Source organism: Micromys minutus, assembly GCF_963924665.1.
Source record: "Micromys minutus genome assembly, chromosome: 25".
Taxonomy (NCBI): Eukaryota; Metazoa; Chordata; class Mammalia; order Rodentia; family Muridae; genus Micromys; species Micromys minutus.
The window spans coordinates 21,871,208-21,896,369 of record NC_137960.1 but is presented as its reverse complement, the minus strand read 5'-3'; the positions used below and the strand labels follow the sequence as shown (position 1 = coordinate 21,896,369).

The 25,162-nt window shown below is 43.0% G+C and overlaps 1 protein-coding gene across 2 annotated transcripts in view; it reads right to left on the bottom strand.

The window, feature by feature from the left end:
- The window catches only part of TET1 (tet methylcytosine dioxygenase 1), a gene marked incomplete at both ends in the record, with an annotated part of 62,542 nt that overhangs the window by 17,882 nt on the left and 19,498 nt on the right, over positions 1 to 25,162 (bottom strand). Inside the window, 3 exons of one of the 2 annotated variants that reach the window (XM_080938211.1) lie at positions 1,641 to 1,734; positions 2,306 to 2,396; positions 7,785 to 9,984. In XM_080938211.1, the coding sequence (XP_080794337.1) occupies positions 1,641 to 1,734; positions 2,306 to 2,396; positions 7,785 to 9,984 (2,385 nt within the window). Of the gene's footprint in view, positions 1 to 1,640; positions 1,735 to 2,305; positions 2,397 to 7,784; positions 9,985 to 25,162 lie in introns of those variants that run through there. The other variant, XM_080938212.1, reaches the window with a different exon arrangement.

Genomic DNA, 25,162 nt, shown 5'->3' with positions numbered 1-25,162 from the left:
TAATTCAGTTCGCTTAAACTCTACAGCTAAACTCAATCATATCCTAAGTCATAAAACTCTCAGGACTGGAGAGCTGTCTGACTGGGGAAGAAAGAGTTCTTGTGGAACATGTATAAAGATCTGAGTTTGGATTATAACACCCATCTAAGTTTAAGATGAACATGGCCTTCTTTATCTCTCTAACAAGGCACAAGCTTTCCAAACAAAATGCCAGGGAAAATTAGAGTGGCAGTCAGCAAGTGTGCTTACAAGTGACTCCAGACACTGCTCTCTGTAGGGGAAATCAAGGCTAGACAGAGGCAGGCAGAGCTCCCCAGCTCATGAATTGCCACCATATAAAAACTTGGTAAAATCATTCTTTCTGTTCCGAGCTTCTACAGTTTGAAAGTGTATACAGTAGAAGAACTTATAATCAATTTCTAAAAGAGAAACTCTACACAGAAACCAGACAACATATCCTTATCAAAGATGTTTCAAAGGCTGCAGTTGGATACAGAATAGGTTATAAGAATTATTAACATCATGGGGGGGGGATCCTACCCCACCTATGAACATTTAAGTCTCTGGATAAAAGACAAAAAACTTTTCTATTTCTGATAAGCCTTTAAAGCACTAGAGCCGGGCAGATGTCTAGCGTCCTTTAGTGTCGACTTCCCCATCAATAACTAACCACGTTCCATCTAGGCCACTCTTAACTCCAAGTGGCCACTCTTCACGGCCATATTTTCTTGATTCCTTACACCACATGGTGTCTTTTCTTTTGTTCTCCTCACACCCCAGGCCTGAAGCCCCGCCCACCTCTCTTCTGCCCAGCTATAGGCTGTCAGCATCTTTATTCAACCAATAGTTTTAAATTAGGGAGAAAGGTTGCATAGCATCACTTGGTGTACCTGAGGATTCTTTCATCCCTGAGGCAACCAGGACCAGTATACAGCATTGCAAGACACAGTAGCAGATCAAACCTCAACTGTTCACTATGGTCGTAAAAATCACTCCAGACCTGGCACCCTTGTCATTCTACCATCACCATCTCAGTCAGACAGTGGAATCTTCTACCATTACTTTTAATCACTGTGTTAAACACATGGACATTAAGACAGGAGACCTGGTTCTCTCCCTGTACCATGTGATCTCTGGGATGGATGACGATGAGCAGAATTGGTGTTTGCTGTTGTTCCTTTCCCCTTAACCAAAGACCTTTGTGTTTGCTTTTTGTCTATTAAGAAAGGCTCTTGCTCCCCAAATAGGTTGGGTCTTATGGAAAGGAGAATAAAACCTATTGACATACGCTTACCCATTAGACAGCAAATACACTGAAAAACGTAAAATACTCAGTGACTATATAATCAAATACTCCCGAGGAAATGTGTGCTCCTTAGGAGACCATGGGGGAAGCCTGCATTTTTACTTTTACTGATTGAGTTAAAACAACATTGTTTTTAAATATCCTACTCCAGACCCAAAAAAAAAAAAAAAAAAAAAAACCCAGTAAAGACGAGTAGCTTCTCTCTTATCTCCCCGTGGGCATGGCAAGTTTTCTAGTCTACTTCTTTGCCAAAGCAAAACCTTTTAATGTAACACAAAGGAAAAATCCATTTTCTAAAGGACCAAGAAAAGCAAAGTCTACTAGCGGCACTCACCCACTTGGCGACCGGGCAGCCCTGAGAGCTCTTCCCTTCCTTCCCTGTGAACACTATCTTCTCGATCCGGATTGCTTTTCCCTTCTGGCCATACCTGATATAGAACACAGTAGGGGGTGGGACTAATTAGTGACAACCTGAACTTGAAGTCTCCAGGTTTTCACATCTAAATGCACTGAATATCAGTTTAAAAAGAGAGAGAGAAAGAGAGGAGAGAGAGAAAGAGAGGAGAGAGAGAGAGAGAGAGAGAGAGAGAGAGAGAAGAAGAAGAAGAAGAAACGGTTGTCATTTAGGTTGGCTAAAAGCCAGCTGTTATGTGGCAGATTGAGTTTGTTACCCAATTCTATTTACATAATGGTCACTCTAAATAAAAACAGTCTGACCTCAAAACAAGTCTCAGGAACACAGGTAGGAGTCATCTCAGTACAGTAATAGGAAAATACATGTTCCTAATTTATCAGATAGGCTTGCTGTGTGAGGGCTTGTCTCCAGAGCCCAGTCCTGGGAGGAAGGACACAGGAGGACAGGTCTTATCGAGCCCTAAGAACTATCCAACTCACACTCCTGACCGTCTTCATTCACCTCATGACCACTCCAAGACCTTTTCTCTGCCCTGACCCAGGTCCCCAGGGAAAAATGGTTTACAGGGAAGCACAGCTCCTCACCTAGTCTCCATGAGCTCCCTGATGGCAGCCACACTTGGTCCTGCCCCAAGGTGTGTATAATATGGGCCTTTTTCTTTTTGTGTACCTCCATCTGTGGAAGGAATCAGATTATTAGACCCAGGTTTACAAATAGCACAGGGGCTTTGCTCTTTTCGTTTGGATTAGCTTCGATTTTAACGTATGAGACAACAGGAATGGCAGTGGCCTTGCTCCTGTTGCTGTCTTCTGGCTCTTAGTTCTTCTAGTAGTCAGAGGAGAGAAAAGAAAACATTTGAGGAGGGGGGTTTGTATTTATTCTCCCTTCGTCTAGCTTCGTTTTATTAATGACTAAAACTTAGTAAGATGAGGTCCCAGTAGACTCAAGGCACTCACTAGGTATCCAAGGATGGCCTTGAACTCCTGATACTGGTGCCATCACACCTGGTTCCCCCTCCCACCTTTGTAGGTTTCTAATTGTTAGCAAAGAGCACTAAGTCTGAAAAGCTTAGCTTCAGTATCCTATTAAAAGTGAGTCTGATAACAATTCATCCTACTACACGTACACAATTATGTATTTATCATACAAGAAAGTTACTCTTTACAATTATTGGTAATATCAAAAGGTGGACAACTTTTACCCCTGCACATAGGCAATCAGTTACAGGTGTCATTATAGTAAATACAACAGTTCTTAGAATAAATGGAAACTCTCAATGTCACTGCAATTGTTTAAGTGAGAGCAAAAGTTGCGAAGTGTGTCATGACCTAAATTCTGTAAATGTAGATTATTAAAACTAACAATAATGCTGCATCCTAAAAAAAAGAGCTCAAGACACTATGGAAACGAGACTATAGGAAATCAGTCATGCTTCATAAATCAGGCTATCCTTCAAATACACTGAATTCCTTTTTCTGAGATGTTAGTCCAGGCTATCCTTAAATGCCTACCAGGCACACACTCATACGTCTAGTTTGTTTTGAATTTTTGTCAAATCTGGGAATAGGATGTTCAGTTTGGCCTCTTATCACCAGTTACTGAGGTTTTTCTGTTTTTATATATTTTCTAGCCATAGTGTTTTTGAGTCAATTTTCTGGTCTGAGGATGTAATGTATAATGTAGCTCAAACATGGAGTATTTCCCTAACACACACAAGGCTTTAGGTAGTGGAATTGGTAGTGTTAGGGTTGGGGGGCACAAGCAGGAGAACATTTGCAATTTAAAAAGGTGGAGTGGTGGAAAAAGAAAAATGGAGCTGAAACACGTGGCTGAAGAAACCACAAGTTCTAAGGGATCTCATAGCTGGGGAACAGAGTAGTGTAGTGGTAGATCTGCCCAATCTAGGCGCGCAGCTTGTATCCATATTAACTGAGGTATGTTTTCATTGAACAGGCTTATTCAGGTTAGAGAGGTTACTATAAGGAAGGTCAGGTGACTTTAAGTATAAGGGTATTTCTCTGCCTTGCCTTTACCCTGGCAGATAACGAGAAAACTTGAAGGAACTGGGCTCCCATAGAGCACACGGGAGCAGTTGTCCTGGTGTTTGTGAGCTAGTGACCCTAATGGGCTAAGAGCTGTGTGAGCCGGAGAACAAACATGAGCATGAAGCCTAGGGAGAGTTAACCTCTCGGGAGAGGGTGTCTACAAGGCACAGAGCACCCCTTCTCTGGTGCTCGGATGGCCTTTAAAATATCCTAGTTCAGGGCACATCCTGAATCTCTGCTGAGATGGACATTGCCCAGAACTAAGACAAGGCGTGGGCTAAGTTATCCTGCACAGACAAATTGTCTGCCACTGTCAAAAATGCCTAAAGAAATAAACTTGAAGGAGGGAAGAAAAAGAAAGAAAGAGAGAGAGAGAGAGAGAGAGAGAGGGAGGGAGGGAGGGAGGGAGGGAGGAAAAAGCTGGGGATTGCACAGATAGCTGCTCTAACAGAGGTCCTGAATTCAATTCCTAGCAAGCACATGGTGGCTCACAACCGTCTGTAATGGTATCTAATGCCCCATTCTGGTGTGTCTGAAGACAATGACAGTTTTTTAAAAAAAGAAAAAGCAACAGATGAAGCTAGGGAAAGCCCAGTCCTTGTTTTATCTGCAGGTGTGTAGATATGCACTCAGGAGTGCAGATGCCTGCAAAGGTGTTGGGTCCACTGGAACAAAAGTTATAAAAGGTTATGAGCTTCCATGTGGGCGCTTAGAATTGAACCGGTGTCCTCTGGAAGATCATTGACTGCTCTTAACCACTGAGTCTCCAGCCTTTTTTTAAGTAAGACGTATGCAAAAGACTTTTGTTTTCATGATTTACAGTCAGGGATTCTGACCATAGGGACATTTGTCAATAGTTTCAGTTATTTTAGGTTCTGTCAAGTGTAGGTATGTGCATGCACTCTGGCTTTCATCTAATGGAAAGTGGCCAGGGACACTGAAACACACATAGCATGACAGTCCCCATTAATTAGGGCTAGTATATCAATACTGCTAATTTTGACAAGCACCGACCCAGAAATGGCTTATTCTATTTGACTATTTCATAATATCCTAAAAGCAAGACCCTCAGCCACAATGATGTTACTCAGATGGCTGGAGTTTTTGTCTGTTTAAATACACAGAAAAATCATCAGCTAGAATTGTGGCTCTCAACTTTCCCAATGCTGCAACCCTTTAATATAGTTCCTTGTGTCTTGGCGGCCCCCAACTGTGGAATTATCTTCATTGTTACTTTATAAACTATAGTTTTGCTACTGTGATGAATGTAATATAAATATCTGATATTTCTGATGGTCTTAGACCTGTGAAAGGGAAGTTTGATCCAAGGGGTCAAGACCCACAGGTTGAGAACCACTGACCCATTAATAACCAAAAAGCATGGCATTCAGTGGTCAGTAATGGGCTGCCCAATTTGCCTGTGTGACTTTGTGTGTGGAACCTAATAACCCCATACTCCAAAACATATATATATATATTTTATATATGTGAGTACAGTGTCACTGTCCTCAGACACACCAGAAGAGGGCACCAGATCCCATTACAGATGGTTGTGAGCCACCATGTGGTTGTTGTAATTTTAACTCAGGACCTCTGGAAGAGCAGTCAGTGCTCTTAACCACTGAGCCATTTCTCCAGCCCAGGCTTTTTTTTTTTTTTTTTTTTTTTTTTAAGAAACCTATTTTTTTTCTTTACAAAGATATATAGAAAAGTAATTTCTTGTAATGTTAAGCTTTAAAAGAAATGGCAGGTAGAGGTTATTTGCACAGGCTCTAGTTAAGTAAGACAATTCTGTTCTACAACTCTGTGTGAATGTCCTCTCAATTGAGAAGTGTGTGTGTGTGTGTGTGTGTGTGTGTGTGTGTGTGTGTGTGTGCTCGTGTGTTTAATTCTGATTTTGAACTTTCTAAGTAGCCAAAGATGACTGACAATACCACCAGCTCTATTCTTTCAAGTTAATTACACCTCCAGCCTACAGCTCTCAGTTAGCAACCCACTCTCAAAAAACCTACATCTAGCAGGAGAAATACTCATCCACTTGGATTCAAGCAGATCTTGAGTTTGGCCATCCCTGACATGACTCTATTTTAATAAATAAACCTGCACTGAAGAAATATATATATATCTACTTTGTAAGAAGGGGGTTGAGTAGGCAGACAAACATCAAGAACAGAATCTATACCATCTTCTTTTGTGTATGTGTGTGTGAGTGTTCTTATTTTGTTTTGGTCTCTATATTGGCTGGCCTGAATAAGCAGTGTGTGTGTGTGTGTGTGTGTGTGTTTTTTTTTTGTTGTTGTTGTTGTTGTTGTTATACTTGGGTCCTTCCATGAAATCTGGACAGACAGTGACTAGTTGGGACAGGATTCAGCTCTCATATATAGCTCACATAGTGAGCAAATTTTTCAAGAAAGGATGACCAGGAATTGTTACATCAGCAGGGAGTGATGTTTCATAATCTTTTTAATTTAGAGGGGGGAAAAAAAAAGACCCAACTTGGGGTGGCAGCAAATGCCTTTAATCATCCAAGGCATCAGGAAGCAGAGGCAGGTGGAACTGTGTCAGTTTAAGGCAAAGCTTTTTTGCTTTAGATTTTAAAATTATGTGTGTATGTTTTTCCTTTGTGCTATTATACATGTATGTATGTGTACCAGGAGCATGACTTGGAGGCCAGAACAAGAGCATTTGATCTCTTGGAATAATTATGAACAGCACTTGCTGTCTTAACCTCTGAAACATTCTTCCAGCTCCTACACCTTCACAGAAATATTATGTCACTGTGTGCTGGTGGCAGCGGCTGCACATGCCCTAATTCTAGCACTGAGGCAGAGGCAGGTAGGTCTCTGAGTTTGAGGATAGGCTGGTCTACAGAGTTACAGGACAGCCAGGGCTATACAGAGAAACCCTGTCTGGAGGGTGGGGAGAAGTCTGTGTAAGTCTGTGTGACTGCAGGGCCAGCAGAGAAAGGAGGATCTCCTGAGGTCTGTGTGACTGCAGGGCCAGCAGAGAAAGGAGGATCTCCTGAGGTCTGTGTGACTGCAGGGCCAGCAGAGAAAGGAGGATCTCCTGAGGTCTGTGTGACTGCAGGGCCAGGAGAGAAAGGAGGATCTCCTGAGGTCTGTGTGACTGCAGGGCCAGCAGAGAAAGGAGGATCTCCTGAGGGTGGAGCTATGAATGATGGTTGTGAGCCACTGGAGACACTGATGGGAACTGAACTTGGGTCGTGCCTAAGCCTTAAACTGTTGAGTCATTTCTCTAGCCCTCTCTGCTGTTTGTTTGTTTTGGAGGGGTACAGGTTCTGACTAGAAAACAGAGTAGACTCAAACCCTTCTCCCTCATTCAGCTTCCCTAAAGTTGCAATTACAGGTGCCACCACATTCTCTCAAAATTATTATTCCTGCCATCTTACTGTATGTGTGGAGATCGAAGAATACCTTTAACAGCTTCTGGGCATAGAACTCAGGGCCCAGGATTGTACAAGTGCTCTGCTTGCTGAGGCACCTCCATAACCCCCACAAAATGTTAAGTAAGCAGGATTATTGTGTCTCAGATCAATTGTCTCAGTCAGGTCATAGAATCTCCGAATGTGGGCACACCTCTCCTATCGCTGGATGCAGAAGCTGTGGATTTGCGCACCATCACTGAGGCTATGTGTGGTTTTATGTTTTCTCCATGCACCTTCTATCTCACAAGGAAAAAAAAAAATGAAATATAAGCCTTGCAGGTTGAACTGTCTTCAACACGGGTAGAGCAGAAGCAACTTTGACTAAGCAAAGGCGACTCATTCTTAGTCCTGAAAATGAACCACTGCAAAGGATTTTCTCAACTGAAACGTTTACCTCTTTTCCCAGGCTGAGCTGAAAGTTCCATTTATTTTTCTGAATAGAATAAATAAGATTTCAATGTAAAACAAAAACAGAATTATTTAGTATATCTCAGCTAGACTAGAAAGGGCCAATGAAGGTCCCCTACCCCCAAAAGAGGAATCAGGAAAACACTCACACAAGTGAGTACTTACCAGGACGAACACATTTACAGGTTGCAGCTTCCTGTTCCTTTAGTCCATCTATCATATTTTTTGCAGGCATGCTAAGGAAGTCTATGACATTCCCATTAAAATCTGCCTGTGCACTGTCTGTGGTGGGACCCAATGGCCCATTGCTTGATGCTTGAGCTTCACGGTTTTCGGTATCAACTGTAATTCCATTGGAACTTAGCTCTTTCCCTTTCCTGAGGATTGATGCTGAGTCTGGCAAGAGTGTGTCAGGAGAGGTACCAGGCACCGTTGGTGGTGGTATCTGATGCACCAGGTTCTCTTGAGCGCCTAGATGAAACTGTGTTTGGGCAGCACCAGCCATTACATTAGCACACTGGTTAGATGGAGGGGGCTGGGGTAGAGGGTGAGCTTTCTGATTGACATTCACCATGGGCTGTCCCTGAGAATTATCTGCCAACTCTGCAAATGCCTGCCCACTGGATGTCTTTAACTGGCATGTTGGCAGAGAATCTGATGGTTCAACCTTTACTTTCTCCTTTGCCAATTCAGGGTTTCTTGTGAATTTTATCTGATTGATAGGAGGAAATAACTTACTGTGTTGTGAAGATGTTTTACTCTGAGTCACTGGCTTTAATATTTGGTCAAAGACAGGAATATTTCTCAACAGAACAGGTAAACTCCGTGGACCAGACTGGCCAAACCTTTGAAACTTGGATGACATCCAAATGTCATGCATCTTACTATACTCAATAGCTAGCCGCTCTTGCTTCTTCTGATCATTTTCTTGAGAACTGTGGGCTGTGGGTTTCTTTTTCCGTTTGTTTGTGTATGGGATAGGTCTTGCCTTTTTCTGGGTCTTCTTTGGCTTTGCTGATGGTACAATGGGTTTATTTTGTTCAGGTGGTTTCTGTTGTACCATGTGTTTCTCCTGACTATGTTTTTGCTGTGTGTTCTTTGCAACAAGGCTTCCTGGTATACTTTCAGCATTCCTGAACTCTGGGTTGATGTGATTAATTGTGGATGCAAGTTGGGTTAATTGTGCTGCGACGTCTTCTTCAATTTGACTGTAGGATGCATCCTGGCATGATGAATCATGGGAATTCAAATTCTGATCGCAACTTAGTACCTGACTGCAGTTTTCAAGATTTTGACTTTCTGCTGGCAATGGATGTGAATTCTTAAAACTATCAAAGGGAGCTTTCCAGCCAGCAATACTCTTATCAGCTGTAGGTGACCTTGAATATCCTTGTGGCTTTGTAAGTGCTTGGTTACTATGGAAATTCTCAGGTGACTTGAACTCTCTGTTCTGGCCATTAAAGACTACAGGGTCACGGTGAAGACTCTTTTCTTGAACATTTGGGTGTTGGAGGTCTTTTTTCACTGAATGAAGGATAGCCTTGCAACTGTTGAGTAAACTGGCCGTTCTATGATCTGTTTCTTTATCCTTCTCTGGCTTGGATGGTGAGGAGTTCTCTGAGGGAGCTTCTGAGAGCTGAGTCAGGGCTTCTATGGCTACCACCTGCTCCAGCGTTAATCTCCTGTCTTTCATTAGGGATAAAAGACTTGGCTGGACTGGAGAGCCATCTTTGGGTTCCTTGTTGGATATCTTCTCAGGGGGCTGAGGTTGACTACCAGCACTGTGTGTATTGGGGTGATTGTTAAAGACGGTGGATTCTGCACCAGATCTGCAGTTCAAGCCAGGTTTCTGGAAGAGCACAATGTCGCTTGGCCCCTTGAGATGCTCACATTCCCCCCCAGAGGTGGTGACACTCATGCCATCCTTGCAATTTGAGGGACCAGTCAGCAATTTAGAGGAATTATTTCCCAATACCTTGCTAAATTCCTCATGATTCAATTTGTTGAGTGGAAGGTCTGTGTCAGTGGGCAAACAGTGTACATTTTTCATGCCATTTCTTATGGTCTGTGCAAATGTCAGGGAAGGGTTGGTTTGTTGCTTGTCATCATCAGAAGGTTGGGAATTTTCAACCCCAGTTAAAATTGCATCACAGCTTCCCTTGACTTGCCCGGCTGCTAAGTGTGATTTCTTGTTTGGTGTCCACTTCTCCACTTCGATTCCCGTCATGCCTCCTGCATTCTTCCTGACATTTTCAAGGGGATGTGTGATCAAATCCAACCTTTGCTCTTCTTCCCCATGACCACGTCTACTGTAGTCCATGGACTCTGATTTGGGGCCATTTACTGGTTTGTTGTTAAAGACTGTCTGTAAAGGAAGCACAGAAATTACTCCCATTACCTGCTGAGTGCCTACAATGAGATTTTGTTGTTGTTGCAAGGCTTGTGCTATGTACCCAAGATGGCCAGAAGTTTAGAGCAATGCCCCAGACTCAGTTTTAGTCCTGGGATTACTGGTGAGGTCAGCTCCGCCTAACTGGAACCCCATTCCCAGTCTTCCCACTGCCCACCCCCCACTCTTAAACTATGCATAGTAGTTCTCACCTGCAATCCCAGAATGCCAGAGGCAAACAAACCTCTGGAGTTTGAGGCCACCTTGGTCCATACAATAGGTGTCATGCAGGCCAGTCAGGAATATATAGAGAGAAGCAGCCAATAAATCAAGTAATAAACAATACTTTTGTTCAGTAGGCAACACTGCAAAGGATGTGTGGAGCTGGGTTTAATACCCAGAACCACAAGGATGGGGGTGTGGTGCAAATCCTCAGTAGGGAACATGTTGAATTATCCCTGTGACCACATCCCAGCCACAAACTCGTCAGCACTCAGCCTGCAAACCTTTGTTCTTTGAGATTAGCATCATGCTTTATGCGACTTCCTTTCACTGACTATGATGCTGGTGAGGTATGTTCACTTTGTTAAGTGTAACTGTGGTTCATTCATTTCACTGAATAGTCTACTCATCTACACTACTACTGTTAAATATTGCAACTATATGGCTATGAATCTCTTGGTCTCCTGGTATAATTACATTCAAATTACTATACATTATGACTAGCAATTAGTATTTTATATTTATGCATACACTGAATTAAGGCTTTTGACAAATAATTTGTGTATTTTGTAGTTATGTATGTATGATCTGGATACTTATACCTGTTGATCCCAGAAGAGGGTATCAGAACCCCTACCAATGGAAGTAGAGTATTGTGAGCTGTCATATGTGTGCTCAGAACTGAAGATGGGATCCACTGAGTCAGCCCCACTTGCTCAACTCTTGATCGTAGGATAAGTTATACAGATGCCCAGTCTTTGTCAAAATTCGATGGAGGAAAATGGCACTGTCTTTATGTAAAAAACATTCCCCTACTGTCTATTTCTGAGTGATGGTGTGGGGGAGGGGGAGATGAGACAAGGCCTCACACTACACCCTGGTGAGTCTATGAAATCTCCAGACAGCCCACGCCGAATTCATGCCTCAGCCTCCCAACTGCAGAGATTACAGGTGTGCACTACCAGGACTGGAGCATACAGGATTGGGGGTATCTAGGCACATGGTCCATCACCAAAACAAAACAATATACTTGGGCGCCTGGGCACTGGACTTGTACGTGGCAACGACTCTGCTACTGATATACACCCCAAGCAATCATTATTTCTTCTTCTTCCCCCTCCTCCTCTATGGTCTATAACCACCTATAACTTAATTCCAAGGAATTTGATGCCTCTTCTGTCCTCTTTTGGTACCAAGCACATTTAAAATACATGTAAGTAAAATACTCACACACATAATAGATAAAATTAACAAATCTTTTTAAAAGGAACACATAACTAAATGTAATGAAAATAAGAAAGAAAAACTAAGTCAAGAGAGACGCCTGCGAATCATCCGCGTTTCTTATGGATCTGTGACACAGTCAGCAAGGTGTGAGAAAATATGGGATTCATACTTAGTGGGAGTTTTATTCAGCCCCAGAAGACTGACTGTATCAATATTTGCTGAATTCCACTGAGTCTATCATGGATGCCTGAAACTTATACTCCAACATGAGTGTTTATGTATCTATACTGTATCATCTCTGATATTCAAAGTCATGGTAACCTAACCGCCTCCTCCTTCCAATCACTGGCCTCACAGGCCTGTGAGGGCATACTGAACACAGCAAACAAGAACTGGGAAAACATAGCCATACTCAGTAAGGCAACTCTCAGTCACGCCCACCCAGACACACACAGCCAACATTGTGAGCAGGATTCAGAGCCCAGCCTGAGCTAGTGTTGAGAGAAAGCCAGGGATACCTAACTAACACTAGCTCCTAAATCAGTTTATATTTAGATGCTGAAGGCTCAGGCTGCCCCACCTCACCCCATGCCCCAAGATTGTATTATGTGGCGCAGCGCTGACACTAGACCTGAGTCAGGTGACCAGGCTATTTATTTATTTTTACTTTCCAGAGCTGGAAGGGAACCCTGAGTTTCCACCACTAAGAAACACACTTCAAACTTTATTCTTCTTTTAAATATGGCTTAAGCATTCATCAGAATTTCAAAATTTTGTCCTCTGACAAGTCTTGTCTTAACAATTTCCCCGTGGAATTTTCTAGCAGGATGAAAGATAGCCTTAGCGGTCCCTGAATTTCACCCTGAAAGTCATCGGGTAACCGGTAGAGGAACCTGATGTACGAGGAACCTGATGTACAAGGAACCTGAAAGGTTTGGTCTTCCCATGTAGTCCCTTGTACCTCTCCTCTACAGTACTGTCGCCAGCGAGTTCCACCAATGTTCCCTTAAAGGAGCTACTGGGTCACTTTTCATTCCTGCTTTGTAAGAACAGAAGCTCCACAAAATAGAGATTCATGCACAAGCCCTGGGTAAGAGTGTTGATGAATCCAACAGAAAGTAGTGTTTTTCTGAAGCTCCTTCACACAGGCTCTATGTTCAAGTCTTTTCAGAGTTGAGGACTGAGATGAATTCCAGTCAAAGCAGCATAATGCAGACTGAGGCAGGAGATTATCAGGAGTTTAAGGTTTGCCCAGGATATATAATAAGACCATGACACAAAAATTCAAAACAAAACATAGCAAACAAGATTGTGTACAAGACTGTGGTCCTTCACTGCAGAGACAAAGAGAAGAGGGTAACTACAAGCCTAAGGCCAGCCTGGTCTCCATAGGCAGTTCCAAACCAGCAGGGGATGTTCAACCTGACCATGACTCAGAAACCAAAGGAGAAGGCAGGGTGACAAAGGCACACTGAGAAGAAACACCTGGAATAAATTTAAATCACATTCTGAATTAGTATATTTAAATATGATTTCAACATGTAACCAATTAAAAAAAAAACCAAAAAAACAAACAAACAAACAAAAAACTGTATCAGATTTTAGCTGGAATCGACTCAGCTAACTCCAGACAAACTACTGAGCTGATAGATTGAGGACAAAATAAGCCAATTCAAGCCAAATTGATGTATAAAGGCAGGTTTATTTGGAACAACTCTTAGATGGATTCACAGGTCCCAAAGACCTAGTCCAGAAAGGAAATCACCATGTAGACAGAAGAGAAGGAGAAGAAAAGATTACAAGCTTGCAAGGAGGGAAAGAGAGGGAGAGGCAGAGGGAAGAAAAGGGAGAGAGAGAGAGAGCACACATATAGTGAAGAGCCTCTGGGGAAGCCCAAGACCTAGACTGGAAATTTCAGGGTACAGGGCATATGGTATGGCATCCAGGCCCTGTAACAGGTAGGGACTGAGGGATGCTGGGAGAATGTAGAGGCCAGGTGCACTTTGGTATGTTAAATAGGCTCCTCTTTGTCAAAGGTCCACAATCCAACAGGAACCTCCAGGATCCACCTTCAAATGCTAGGATTGTGACTATGGGTCATTTTAACACCGAGAGTCAAACAGGGCTTTGTGGATCCTAGACATGCAGTCTAGTATCACAGTGTCATGCATCCCAAGAAACACGAAGCTTGTGACGCTCAGAGTGTAACTTATACCTCGAAAGCATCTCACGTCCGATGCTAATCTTTCATACTTAATTTAAAACATAGGCAGGGCATGGTGGCCTACACCTGCAGTCAGAGGCAGGAAAGCAGTTCAAGATCACCCTCCACTGCACAGTAGTAAGTTCTAGGTCAATCTGCACTATATAAATTCTGTGGGTGACTGTATCCAAGTCTGATGACCCAAGTTCCATTCCTATGACAAAACATTACAGAGAACTAAATCCACAAATTGTCCTCTGACCTCCACATATTTCCCATGTCATATAAGTTTTGTTTTTCTCTCTCTCTCTCATATCAAGTCGGGTGTGGTGGTGCAGGCCTTTAATCACAGCACTCAGGAGGCAGAGTCAGAAGAATCTACACAGTAAGTTTAAGGACAGCCAGGGCTACAGGGCTACACATAGCAAGACTCTGTCTTCAAAAACCAAGTAAACAAACCAGGCATATTTAATCCCAGCATTAGGGAGACCAAGACAGGTGGAACACTGAGTTTGCAGCCAGCCTGGTCTACAAATGAGTCCAGGATGCCAGGGCTAAAAAGGACAAAACAAAATACAAGTAAACAAATTTCAAAAACAAATTGAAATACTTTTTATATTAAATAATATGGTGTATTGACCTTTACCTCTTGTCACCCTGCCTGGATTGCCCGAAATCACAGGTACCACCCACCACTGGTGCTTACTTTTTTCCTGTCTCATCCTACATTCTTGGGCATGACAGGGGTGAGTTTTACAATGGCAGGAGATACTGATTCAGATAGCACCTGGCATTATTTGGATGAAACAGCAACACATGCTGTCTTAATAAGACCAGTGCATATGGGACTGGAGAGTCTTTTCAGCAGTTAAGGGAATCCAGGTTTGAGTCCCAGCATCTATGTGTTGGCTCACAAATGTGGCACAGGCATAGATGGAGGCAAAAATGTCCAAACACACAAAGTAAACCTCATTTGTAAATATACACAGTATTTTTTAAGATTAGAATGGGGATTAAGATGTGTCTTAACTCATGGAACAGGATGACTGGAAACTCATACCTTGATATGTACAATTACTACACACAGTTACCCTAAAACATCTTTAAAACAATGTTTGCTTAATCAGGAACAGGAACAAAGTATATATTTTTAGTGTTAGGCTCTGAATCACTTAAGTTTGAGTGAGAACAGCTTGGGCCATGAAGTGAAGTGAGGTTGGTGGTGTGGAGGAGAGGCTGTTAGAAACATAGCCCACTTGGGGGAATGAGGGCTTACCTAATGTGCACAAAACCCTGGATTCAATCCCCATAAACCACCGGTGCTGGCTGGCCTATGCCTGTAATCTCTGCACTTGGGAAGCAGAGGCAGAATGACCATCAGGAGTGTTGGGACACCCTCTGCAGACTGGGCTACGTAACAGATCAAGGCAAGCATCTCACTAAACTTTTATGTTATATAATCGGAGAACCTGTGGAGATCAGCACAGTTTAGAAAGCTTTTTTTTTTTTTTTTTTTAAAGATTTATTTATTATATATAAATACACTGTAGCTGTTTTCAGACACACCAGAAGAGGGCATCTGATCTCATTATAGATGGTTGTGAGTTATCATGTGGTTGCTGGAATTTGAAATCAGGACCTCTAGAAGAGCAGTCAGTGCTCTTAACCGCTGAGCCATCCCTCCAGCCCCTTTAGGAGGTTTTTTAATGGCCCCCAAACATACTGCTATTCTGCTAATCTTGGAACACTGCTAAATAGGCTTTTGGGGACAAATCTAGAAGTCTTTTGGTGTGCTGCCAACCATAGACACGAGGGTAGTAGAAATGAATCAAACTTTCAAGACTACAAGTTGCTACGAAACCTCAGCATGTGCTCACTAGCAATGAGGTCCTTCCTTCAAAACCCCTTGGTGTTATTTGCAAGACTAGCTCCGGTTCAGGCACATCAGCTTGGAGAAAAGCTGTCATATGGACAGTAGAAACTGATAAACTATCATTGAGGGACAGGGACCTCTGCCAGCAGCGAGACACGGCTAGGTGATTTAACTGTATAGAAGCCTTATCAAGATATGGGTATACAATACATCCCAGGGGAGCAATTACTGGGCATTGCTTTTAAAACTCTCAGGCCCTGGGATTCAAAGCTCTGAAGTGAGACTTAAAACTAAAGTCCAGCCTAGAAAATGCACTTATGCCCTTAATGCCAGCACTCCACAGGCAGAGGTGAATTTTTGTGAGGTCCAGGACAGCTAGGGATGCAGAGAAACCCTGTCTTAAGAAAAACAAGAAACAAACCTTAACATCAACTAGCAAAAACGAGTGATGAGCCACGAGTACGGAAGTTTGTGTACTTGCAGTACACACTTACATGTACATGTAATTAGAACACAGAGCTAAGACTTACACAAAAGCAATCCTGCTAGGAGCTGGAGGGAAGGCTGTGTGAGTAAAGATAGTTGCCACCAAGTATGAAGACCTCAATCAAACTACCAAAAGTCTCCTCTGATCTCCATATGGCATGTCAGCACAGGTCAGCCAGCATGTGTGCATGCACAAGCACTAACACAAACAAAAGCACACTCACGCATAAATGGGACAGGCGAATAAAATGTAAGACAGATAAAAGATCCATGGAACCATTGCGAGGAAAGCAAGATCTGGCTCAAACAACAGGTTCGCGGATTCATGGCAGTAGCGGGTGATACATAGTTGTAGTGGTTGTGGGCAAGAATGGCTGAGTGAAATTCAGAAAGAATCTTGGGAAAGAAAGGCATTTGAAATGACAGCAAGCAGCAAATTGGACTGTATGCATGAGGGATTATAAAACACCATAGGAGCTGGTTAAGAGAGCCTGTCACTCTGTGAAGATCTGGGTTTGGTTCCCAGCACCCACATCTGGCAGCTTACAACTGCCTGTAACTCCAGTTCCAGGAGATTTGATGTTGTGTGCCCCACCCCCAACCCTTACCCAGCCCCCCCACACACACACACACGTTGGGGCAAATTTCTAACTCAGTGCTTTAGAGATGGAACTAGGAGGAGCCATTCAAGGCCAGACCCTTTCTCAAAATGGCAGAGGAGGGAGTGAAATAGTCCCATTATTCATTTTACTAAGTCACCTTGACCTTGAGGCATCAAAATAGTGGGAAGCCTCAGATCTGATCCATCTAGACATTGATCAAGGCTACAGCTGGTTCCTAATAGCTGACAGGCAGAAGAATATCTTATGCAGAAGCATCACTCTGCAAGCTTGGAGGCCGAGCAAGTTATCAAGGAGCCAGCTGAGAGGATTCCATCTACTCCAACTGTGAGTGGTCAAAGGGTCCTCTCCCCCACTCTCCCCCCCCCCCAGTAGGAAATGAGATATCCTGTTACCCCCCTTGCAGCTACATAGAACTATGGTAGAGCATGAAGACCTTGGGTTTATTTCCTAATCCTATCAAAAGCCAACAGCACGGATAGGTACGGTATTCAGAAACTCTAATAAGAGGTAGTTGAATTTTTGTGAGTTTGAGGCCAGCATCCCATTCTATATAGAAAATTCTAGACCATATAATCCCAAATAGAGATGAAGAACAGGCAAGTTGTTCTCTGATCTCTTTTATACCTCAAGAGCTGGAGCTTTGCATGTAGATAGATCACCTCTGGAAAAGAAATTACTTTTACAAAGAATTATGATAGACGAGCCAAGATCTCAAGTTCCTCCCCTTTCTCTGGTTTCTTTACAAAAAGATGTGCATCCTAAAGCTTAGTGCGGGCGCTCCCGCCCATAACCCAGCACTGGGGAGGAGACAGATGCTGGGTTTGTACTGAGTTTGCGGAATGCCTCTGCTGTATACACAGTGAGTTTCAGACCAGCCTGGACTACATACAGAGGGCACAACTTTCCTCAAAACAAAACTTAGTAACCCGACTATTATCCTCAGCAAGTCTGGTGGGTGGTCTACCAGCAGTCTGTCTGTAGAGTCTGTAGCAGAAAGAAGGCAACAGTGTAACAATCCACAGTGACAGTCTATCTTAATAAGGAAACAAATTAACCAGAAGAATTATTAAGAAAAAGTGAAAAAGAAATCCCCTTTATTGAAAGGGATTGGAAGGGAGAAAAACCCAAATCAATCATTCATTCATTCATTCACTCATTCACAGAGCTAGGGTCTTCTGTAAAGCTAAAAACAAACAAAAACAAAAAACAAAAAACCTCAAGTTCAAAGCCACCAGGAGCTACATAAACAAATCTCAAAACACATTTTAAAACAGCAACCTACTTTAAAGTACCTATTAAGTGGTCAGTCAGAGGCCAGAAGGGTTACACAAAACCCTTACTCAAAAAACAAGAAATCCAAAGCACACAGTGGGTTAAGGATCAAAATGATGCAGCTGGGCTTAGAATGACTCAAGGCAAAATGTGCTAAGTCCTGCCGTTTGTTCGAAAGGCTGTCTGTCTAGCAACTGAAACTCATTACTGCTAGTGAAAAGTCGTAATATCGCTGTGAGTCAGCAATTCCACCTCCATCTATGCAGGACAAGCGAAAGCATGTGCTCTGTCCCTCCACACGTAAAACCTTGACTAAAAATGCTCATAGTAGACTCTGTAGAAGGGAAAGGAACAATTCAGATGTCAATCAAAAGGAAGGATAAAGAAACACAATGTAGTACATTTAACAATGGGATACGGCTCAGGAACAAATCAATGTAGTAAAAACAGGAGGGAGCTGCAGAAACTGTCAGTGGCCCACTTCAGTGAGGAAGACTAGAAGGGTCTGAATTAGGAGCTGGAGGGGTGGTTCAGTGGTTGGAGAGCACTTTTCTCACAGAGGATCTACATGGTGGCTCTCAGCCATCTGTAACTCCAGCCCCAGGCAACGACATCCTCTTTATCCCTCCAAAGGCACTAAGCACACGTGTGGTACACACTTGCAAAACACTCATACACCAGAGAGGCAACAGCCAGGCGTGTAGGCGCTTGCCTTTAACCTCCACACTCTGAAGGCAGAGGCAGGAAGCTCCACGCTTGAGACTACTAACTAGTGTGTTCTTTATGTTGAGAAACTTATCTCAAAACCTCCAGGGGGTAAACGGCATAAAATGAGATTTAAAACCTGGTGTAAGGTGCGATGGAGAACATCTGTAACCCTGTCAGAGTCCAGAAGGCACTGGGTGCCCAGGAGCTGGAGTGCTTGTGAGCGAGGCAGCTGACATAGGAACTGAGAATTCAGCAGGAAGTGCTTGTCGCCCGTCTCTAGAGTTCCCTGTGATTTCTTTTTTCTTAAGAAAGAGTATTGCCACATACTGTAAGCTGGACTTGAAATCACAACTGTCCTCCTGTCCCATCCTTACAAGTGCTCCATTTATAGACATACAGCAACAGACAAGACATTTGTAATGAATCCATTTATATGAAATATCTAAGAGAAAACCCCACAAAACAGACAGTTTAGTGACCACTGACAGTTAAGGTAGATGGAAGGCCTGCATGCAGTAAGAACTAAGGTGCTGGGATAATAAAAATATTTTAAAATTGATTGTGATGACACAGTTGTGAATATAGTAAAAAGCTACAGGATTGTGTGTGTGAGAGAAGATTGGTTTTTTTTGTTTGTTTTTTGGTTTTTTTGGTAAGATTTATTTATTATATACACTGTAGCTGTCCTCAGACACACCAGAAGAGGGCATCAGATCTCACTACAGATAGTTGTGAGCCACCATGTAATTGCTGGGATTTGAACTCAGGACCTCTGGAAGAGCAGTCAGTGCTCTTAATCAATGAGCCATCTCTCCATCCCGAGAGAGTTATGAATTATATTCTAATAAAAGTAGCAAGTAAAACAGCTTCTAGTCCGAGTATCTTAAGAAAAAGACAGCACACCTATAGTGAAGGTATATAGTGTAACCTAGGCTGAGACCCTACTTCAAAACCAACAAAACACTGGCCTATCGGGTACCCTGGCTAGAACCTGTAATGTCAATACTTGAGACTCAAAGGCCAAGATGATTGCCCCATGTCTGAGGACAGCCTTGTCAATACAGTGATTCCCAAGTCTGGGTGGGCTACAGTAAGACCCTGTGCAACCACAAAATATCACTAATAGTATTTCTGGCCATCAATTTACTGATCCACTTAAAGAGTACGGATTGAAGGAGCCAAAGCACTTCTGCAGATAGAAATCAGCAGGTGTTCCGGGCATGACGGGAACCTTGAATCCCAGCACTCCTGAGGCAGTGGCACAAGCATCTGTGCTTTGAAGAAGTACAAATCCATGTTGGAATGATTGAAATGATTAGTGTTTTGTTATATGTTCATCAAAAGATCATTCCACCTGCACATCAAAGTGAATAACTTATTTATTTATTTATTTTGAGACAGGGTTTTTCTGTGAAGCCCTAACTATCCTGGCTACACTAGGCTGGTCTTGAACATGGTGATTGGTCTGCCTCTGCCTCCCAAGTACTGGGATTGAAAATATTCACCACTATTGCCTGGTGAGAATATCATTTTATAGTAATGTATTTTAAGTTTCAAAATTACTAAGATTCAAGTTTTCATAGCAAAAAAAAAAAAAAAAAACAAAACAAAACAAAAAAAAAAAAAAAAAACCCATGAATATATCCAACTACAATGTGGCAATAAAAATAAAATTCAAATAGCAATGACATTAAATGAATGAACAAATACAACATATGTACACAAAATATATATACACTGGTTTTGAAAATTTCCACAATAGCTGGGTGGTGGCGGCCCATGCCTTTAACCCCAGAACTCTGGATGCAGAGGCAGGCCGATCTCTGAGAGTTTGAGGTCTGCCTGGTCTAGAGAGTGAATTTCAGGACCATCAGAACTACAGTGAGAACCTGTCTCAATATATATCGCATGTTTGAAAAATTGACCACACTTGATGATGTTATCTAATGGTAATCGATGGATCTCCTGTAGCTGTGGACAGAATTCAAGGCTGTGGCTCTTGCTATCATTAAGCTAAACCCCCAACCCATGTACTAAGCAAAGCTATGTTTGTCTGAGGGGGCACAGGTATTTTTGTGAACTTTGTTTCCTGTGTCTGCCTGAGGGCCACTCTCCGCCACCAGAGACAAGTTGTTCCCTCAGAGCTGCCCCCACCCAGGTTTGGAGAAGTTGAAGGTCAGACTAAGGGGTTGATCTCTGATCTACTATTTTCCCAGCTGGAAGTCTTTCTTTCTTCTTCTATGGTACAGGTGAGAAAAGGCTGAGAAGGCGAGGGGAGCTACGCAGGCAGCTAAGATAAAAATGAAGTCCATGACACATTCCATTGTCTACAATGCCCTGTGGTAACCTGGTTGCGGTTTGACTTACAGTCAAAACTAACTAGACTGTCAGGCTGAGTGGGTGACTCATACCTGGAATTCCAGGCTCAGACAGTGTGGCAGGAATGGTGTTACCAGATAGTAGCCAGCTTGAGCTCTGACCCTGTCTCGAAAACAAACGATGCTTCAAGGCATCATTGGCAAGCAGATCTCTGGTAGTCATAGGGGAATCTAGGTCAATCAATCAATCACACAAACCTAGGGCCTTGAGCTTGCAAGATGGTCATTCTACCACTGAGTGACAGCTATGCCCTATCTGTCTACTGCTCAGAACTGACGATGTTTGCCATTTCTATGCCTTAAAAACAATATCCTGTCTCCCTGCCATTGTTTCAGCAACTGTTCAATCCACATGCAAGTGTTGCAAGCTGCACAGATCTAGCAAATGAGAGTTGAATCTAGGAGATAAAAACTGTTATTAACACAGAAGGTGCTAGGGTCAGGGGCAGAAAGACTGACTCAGACAGTATCGCTTTTGAATACAACAAACAGCAACAATTTCATCACTGAGCCTGGCTGTGGTGCCAGAGGTAGGTGGGTCTCTGTGAGTTTAAATGTTGGCCAGGGCTACACAGAGAAGCCCAGTCTTGGAAACAACAACAATAACTGAAAACTATTCTGAGCTGAGAACACTGGTGCACACTTTTAACCTTAGCCATAGACTGGCCCAGGCAGAAGGATCGCAGGTGCAAGAGAAGCTTAGGCTACTAGGACTGACTTGGATGTACAATGAATGAAACCGGGGGTTGCAGGTGGGGGGAGAGGGAGGAAGGAAGAGGGCAGAAATGGTTCAGAACTGATTCCCCACAAGCTAGCTAGTCTTTGACCTCCAACTTCAAGGTGGCACATACTACAAACATCTTTACAATTTGAAGATAAAGCCAATAGTGTAAGTGATTAGCAAATATTTGTGTGTCTCACAATTGAATATATTATAATAAATGTGGAGAAAGTATATATTGACTAAGGAAAGTGGACTTCAGTATCATGTATCTGGCACTATCCAAACAAATACAGGGACCGGGAGAGGGTAAGACCTTAAGGTGTTTATTGTGCACGCATGCCTGGAACACTGGCACTAGGAAACATGTGGCTTGGAGACAGGCTGACTCTTAGAGCTCACTGGCTGGCCAGCCCAGCCAATCTGTGAGCTCCAGGTTCAATGCCTCGAAAAGTGGAGAGGCGGGGGAACAAGATGCTGAACATAGACTTCTGGGCTATACAGATATAGTTACACACACAGCATTTATGCAGGCACACACCCCCCCCCCAGACACACACATACAAACACCCCACACAGGCACCACACAGACACACACACACACAGCATATATAGGCACACCACACACACCACACACACACACACACACACACACACACACACACATATTTTGTTTTTGGGAGAGCCTGGAGGAAGGTTCTCTGCATCCAATTCAACCTTACTTGCCTAGTATGTCCCCTCCAATTCTCTGCAATAATTCCTAGAAATCACAGCATGGGCCCAAGGCTGGTTTATAGCATTGCTAGCCTGGCTCTCAGTGGGTTGCCAGGCTGGCCCCAACCTTAAAGCACTCACTCATTCACTCCTACCCTTTCCAAGGCTGGGTTACACTCACAAGCCACCAACAGATGCAACTGGACCTGCATCTCGGCATATTAGAAATTTTCACATTGCTGGGATAGACGAATGGCTGCGTTAGTGAGACTCCAGCCCTGAAACAGACCTGATCACTTCTAAGCAAAATGGTCCACTGCCGTTCTGGGTATGCAAAACCAGAAGCCCCATGTGTGCCTGGGAATGAACAGTGCTGCAGAGCAGCACATGCCATTAACCCGTGCCCAGCTGAGAACACTGAAATCACACACAGCCCTATTCTGGAGTGAAGTTATTCTCTTATCCTCACACCTTGTGTGTGTTTGTGTGTGTGTGTGTGTACATGTACATGTGTTAGTTTTTAAAACAGGGTCTCATGTAACCCAAACAATTTGTAACAGCATAGATAACCTTGAAGCTGCTGTTTCTGCCCCCTCTTTCTGAGTTGGGGGACGGAGTGCAGTGTGTGCCCCTCGTATGGTCTGTGAGGTGTTGGCAGTGGAACCAGAGTTCTGTTCGTAGCTACATCACCAGGCAACTCTTGATTTTTTTTGGAAATAAGGTCTCAACTATGTAAAGCAGGCTGGTTTCCTCCAGTTTTCAACCTCCATAGTAATAATGGGCCTCACACAGCTAAACTTATGAATACTCCCATCACCCCCCAAGCTACTCTTCCACTGGTCCCTTACAGGCACAAGTCTGAGATTTCTTGCCCAAAACTGTGAACTCTATTAAAAAAAAAAAAAAAAAAAAAAAAAAAAAAAAAAAAAAAAATCAACGGAGAGGGAGGTCATCTTGTCAAGTGGTGACTTTGTAATCTGGGATGTCTGGTCAATTAAACACACACATAAAAGCAAGACAGCCTTTTACCAATCTCTCTCTGTGTGTTTCTCTCTGTCTCTGTCTCTCTCATTTTTGGTGATTTTGAGACAGGGTCTTAATACATAGCTCTAGCTGTCCTAGAACTCACTCTGTAGATCAGGCTGGCTTCAAACTCAAGAGAACTGCCTGGCTCTGCCTCCCAAGGGCTGGGAAGCAAACAACTCAGCTGCCTGCAACAACCCTCGCCTCCACCTCCCCTCCAATATTGTAAATAGGCTGGAGATGGCTCAGTGATTAGGAGCATTACCTGCTCTTTCATAGGACCCCAAGTTCAATTTCCAGCACCCACATGGCAGCTCCCAACTGTCTGTACCTCCAGTTTTAGGAGATCCAACACCTTCACACTGACACATGTAGGCAAAACACAAATGCATAGAAAATAAAAAAATAAATCATTTTTAAAAGTTTAAACAGTGTTGCAGTAAATGTGAGAGGGGTCATTAGCTATTCTGCAATTGTCTTGCATGTGAATAGACTGTTGGGCTTCAAAAATAAACAAGGTATCAAGTCTATGTAGGAAGCCCCAGAATACATAGTAATAACTGACAAGAGAAGAAATTAAGTCTCAGAGTTAAAACCTGCATCCTGTTTTAGAATGCTATGAAAAAAAAAAAAAAAAAAAAAACGTAAAAGGCACATCTTCCTTCTTACTTCCTTTCCTTCCCAACAGTAAGCATTATAATTATAAAATTATAAACTCTGTAATCTATTCACCTGTTTTCTAGCTTTCTGGTTCGCCTTTTCTTGTTAGCCTTTAATCTCCTAGAGAGCAGGAAACATTGAACTGTGTGTGTGTGTGTGCACACACATACCAGTGCATACAATCATACACACCACTGTGGCCCATCATTTTGTATGTACGTGAAAATCACATTGGCATTACTGGTTACTATTATTGCTCAAAAAGAAACCTTTGTGGAGCATTCAAATGAGGCAAAAAATGGCTCCTAATATTCTGAATATTGCTCTATTCAAGACCACACACTCACATATGCACAGACACATGCACACACTGTGCCTTCAGCTATTGTGACATCACACAAGCCCTAATGTCCTGCTCTCCTGCCCCCATTTATGTTTCCCCCTTTATCAGCATCATCAAGGAAGGAAACACTAAGAGGAGGGTTGATTCAAGATCACTTCTGCAGATGTTGCCTCTGCAGACAACTTCCTGGTTTACCATTCCCTGACAGTACTTTATTTATTCACCCGGTTGTTTCAAATCCTGAGACTATATAACCAAGTACTAGTAAATGTCCCTTTGGCAACTAAGGACTAGGGAACAAGTGATGGCTGTTACACATCCCTCCTCAGAATGTCCACTTGGATTGAGATGCTTTTGGGCTTACAGGTGAGCTGCAGAGCCTGGATTTCACCCTGCCCCACTGACATTACTATTCTCCATTATCCTGGTTTGGGTCCTTTTTAAAAGACCACCAAGTTCTTGAAAACCCAAACCAAACCAAACACCAAGTTATTTCTTTATTCTTCCATAATTTTCTCCATATGTACTATGCTCTGATCACATCCCTCCTATCATGCCCTCCCTATATCCTTACATGCTCCTTCCTAGTCCATTCTCCCATGTACATTTGGGGGTCAAAGGACAACTTTTGGAAGTGCATTGTGGGGATTGAACTTTGCACCCCACATGCTGAGATTAAAGCTATAAACCAGCAGTGACTC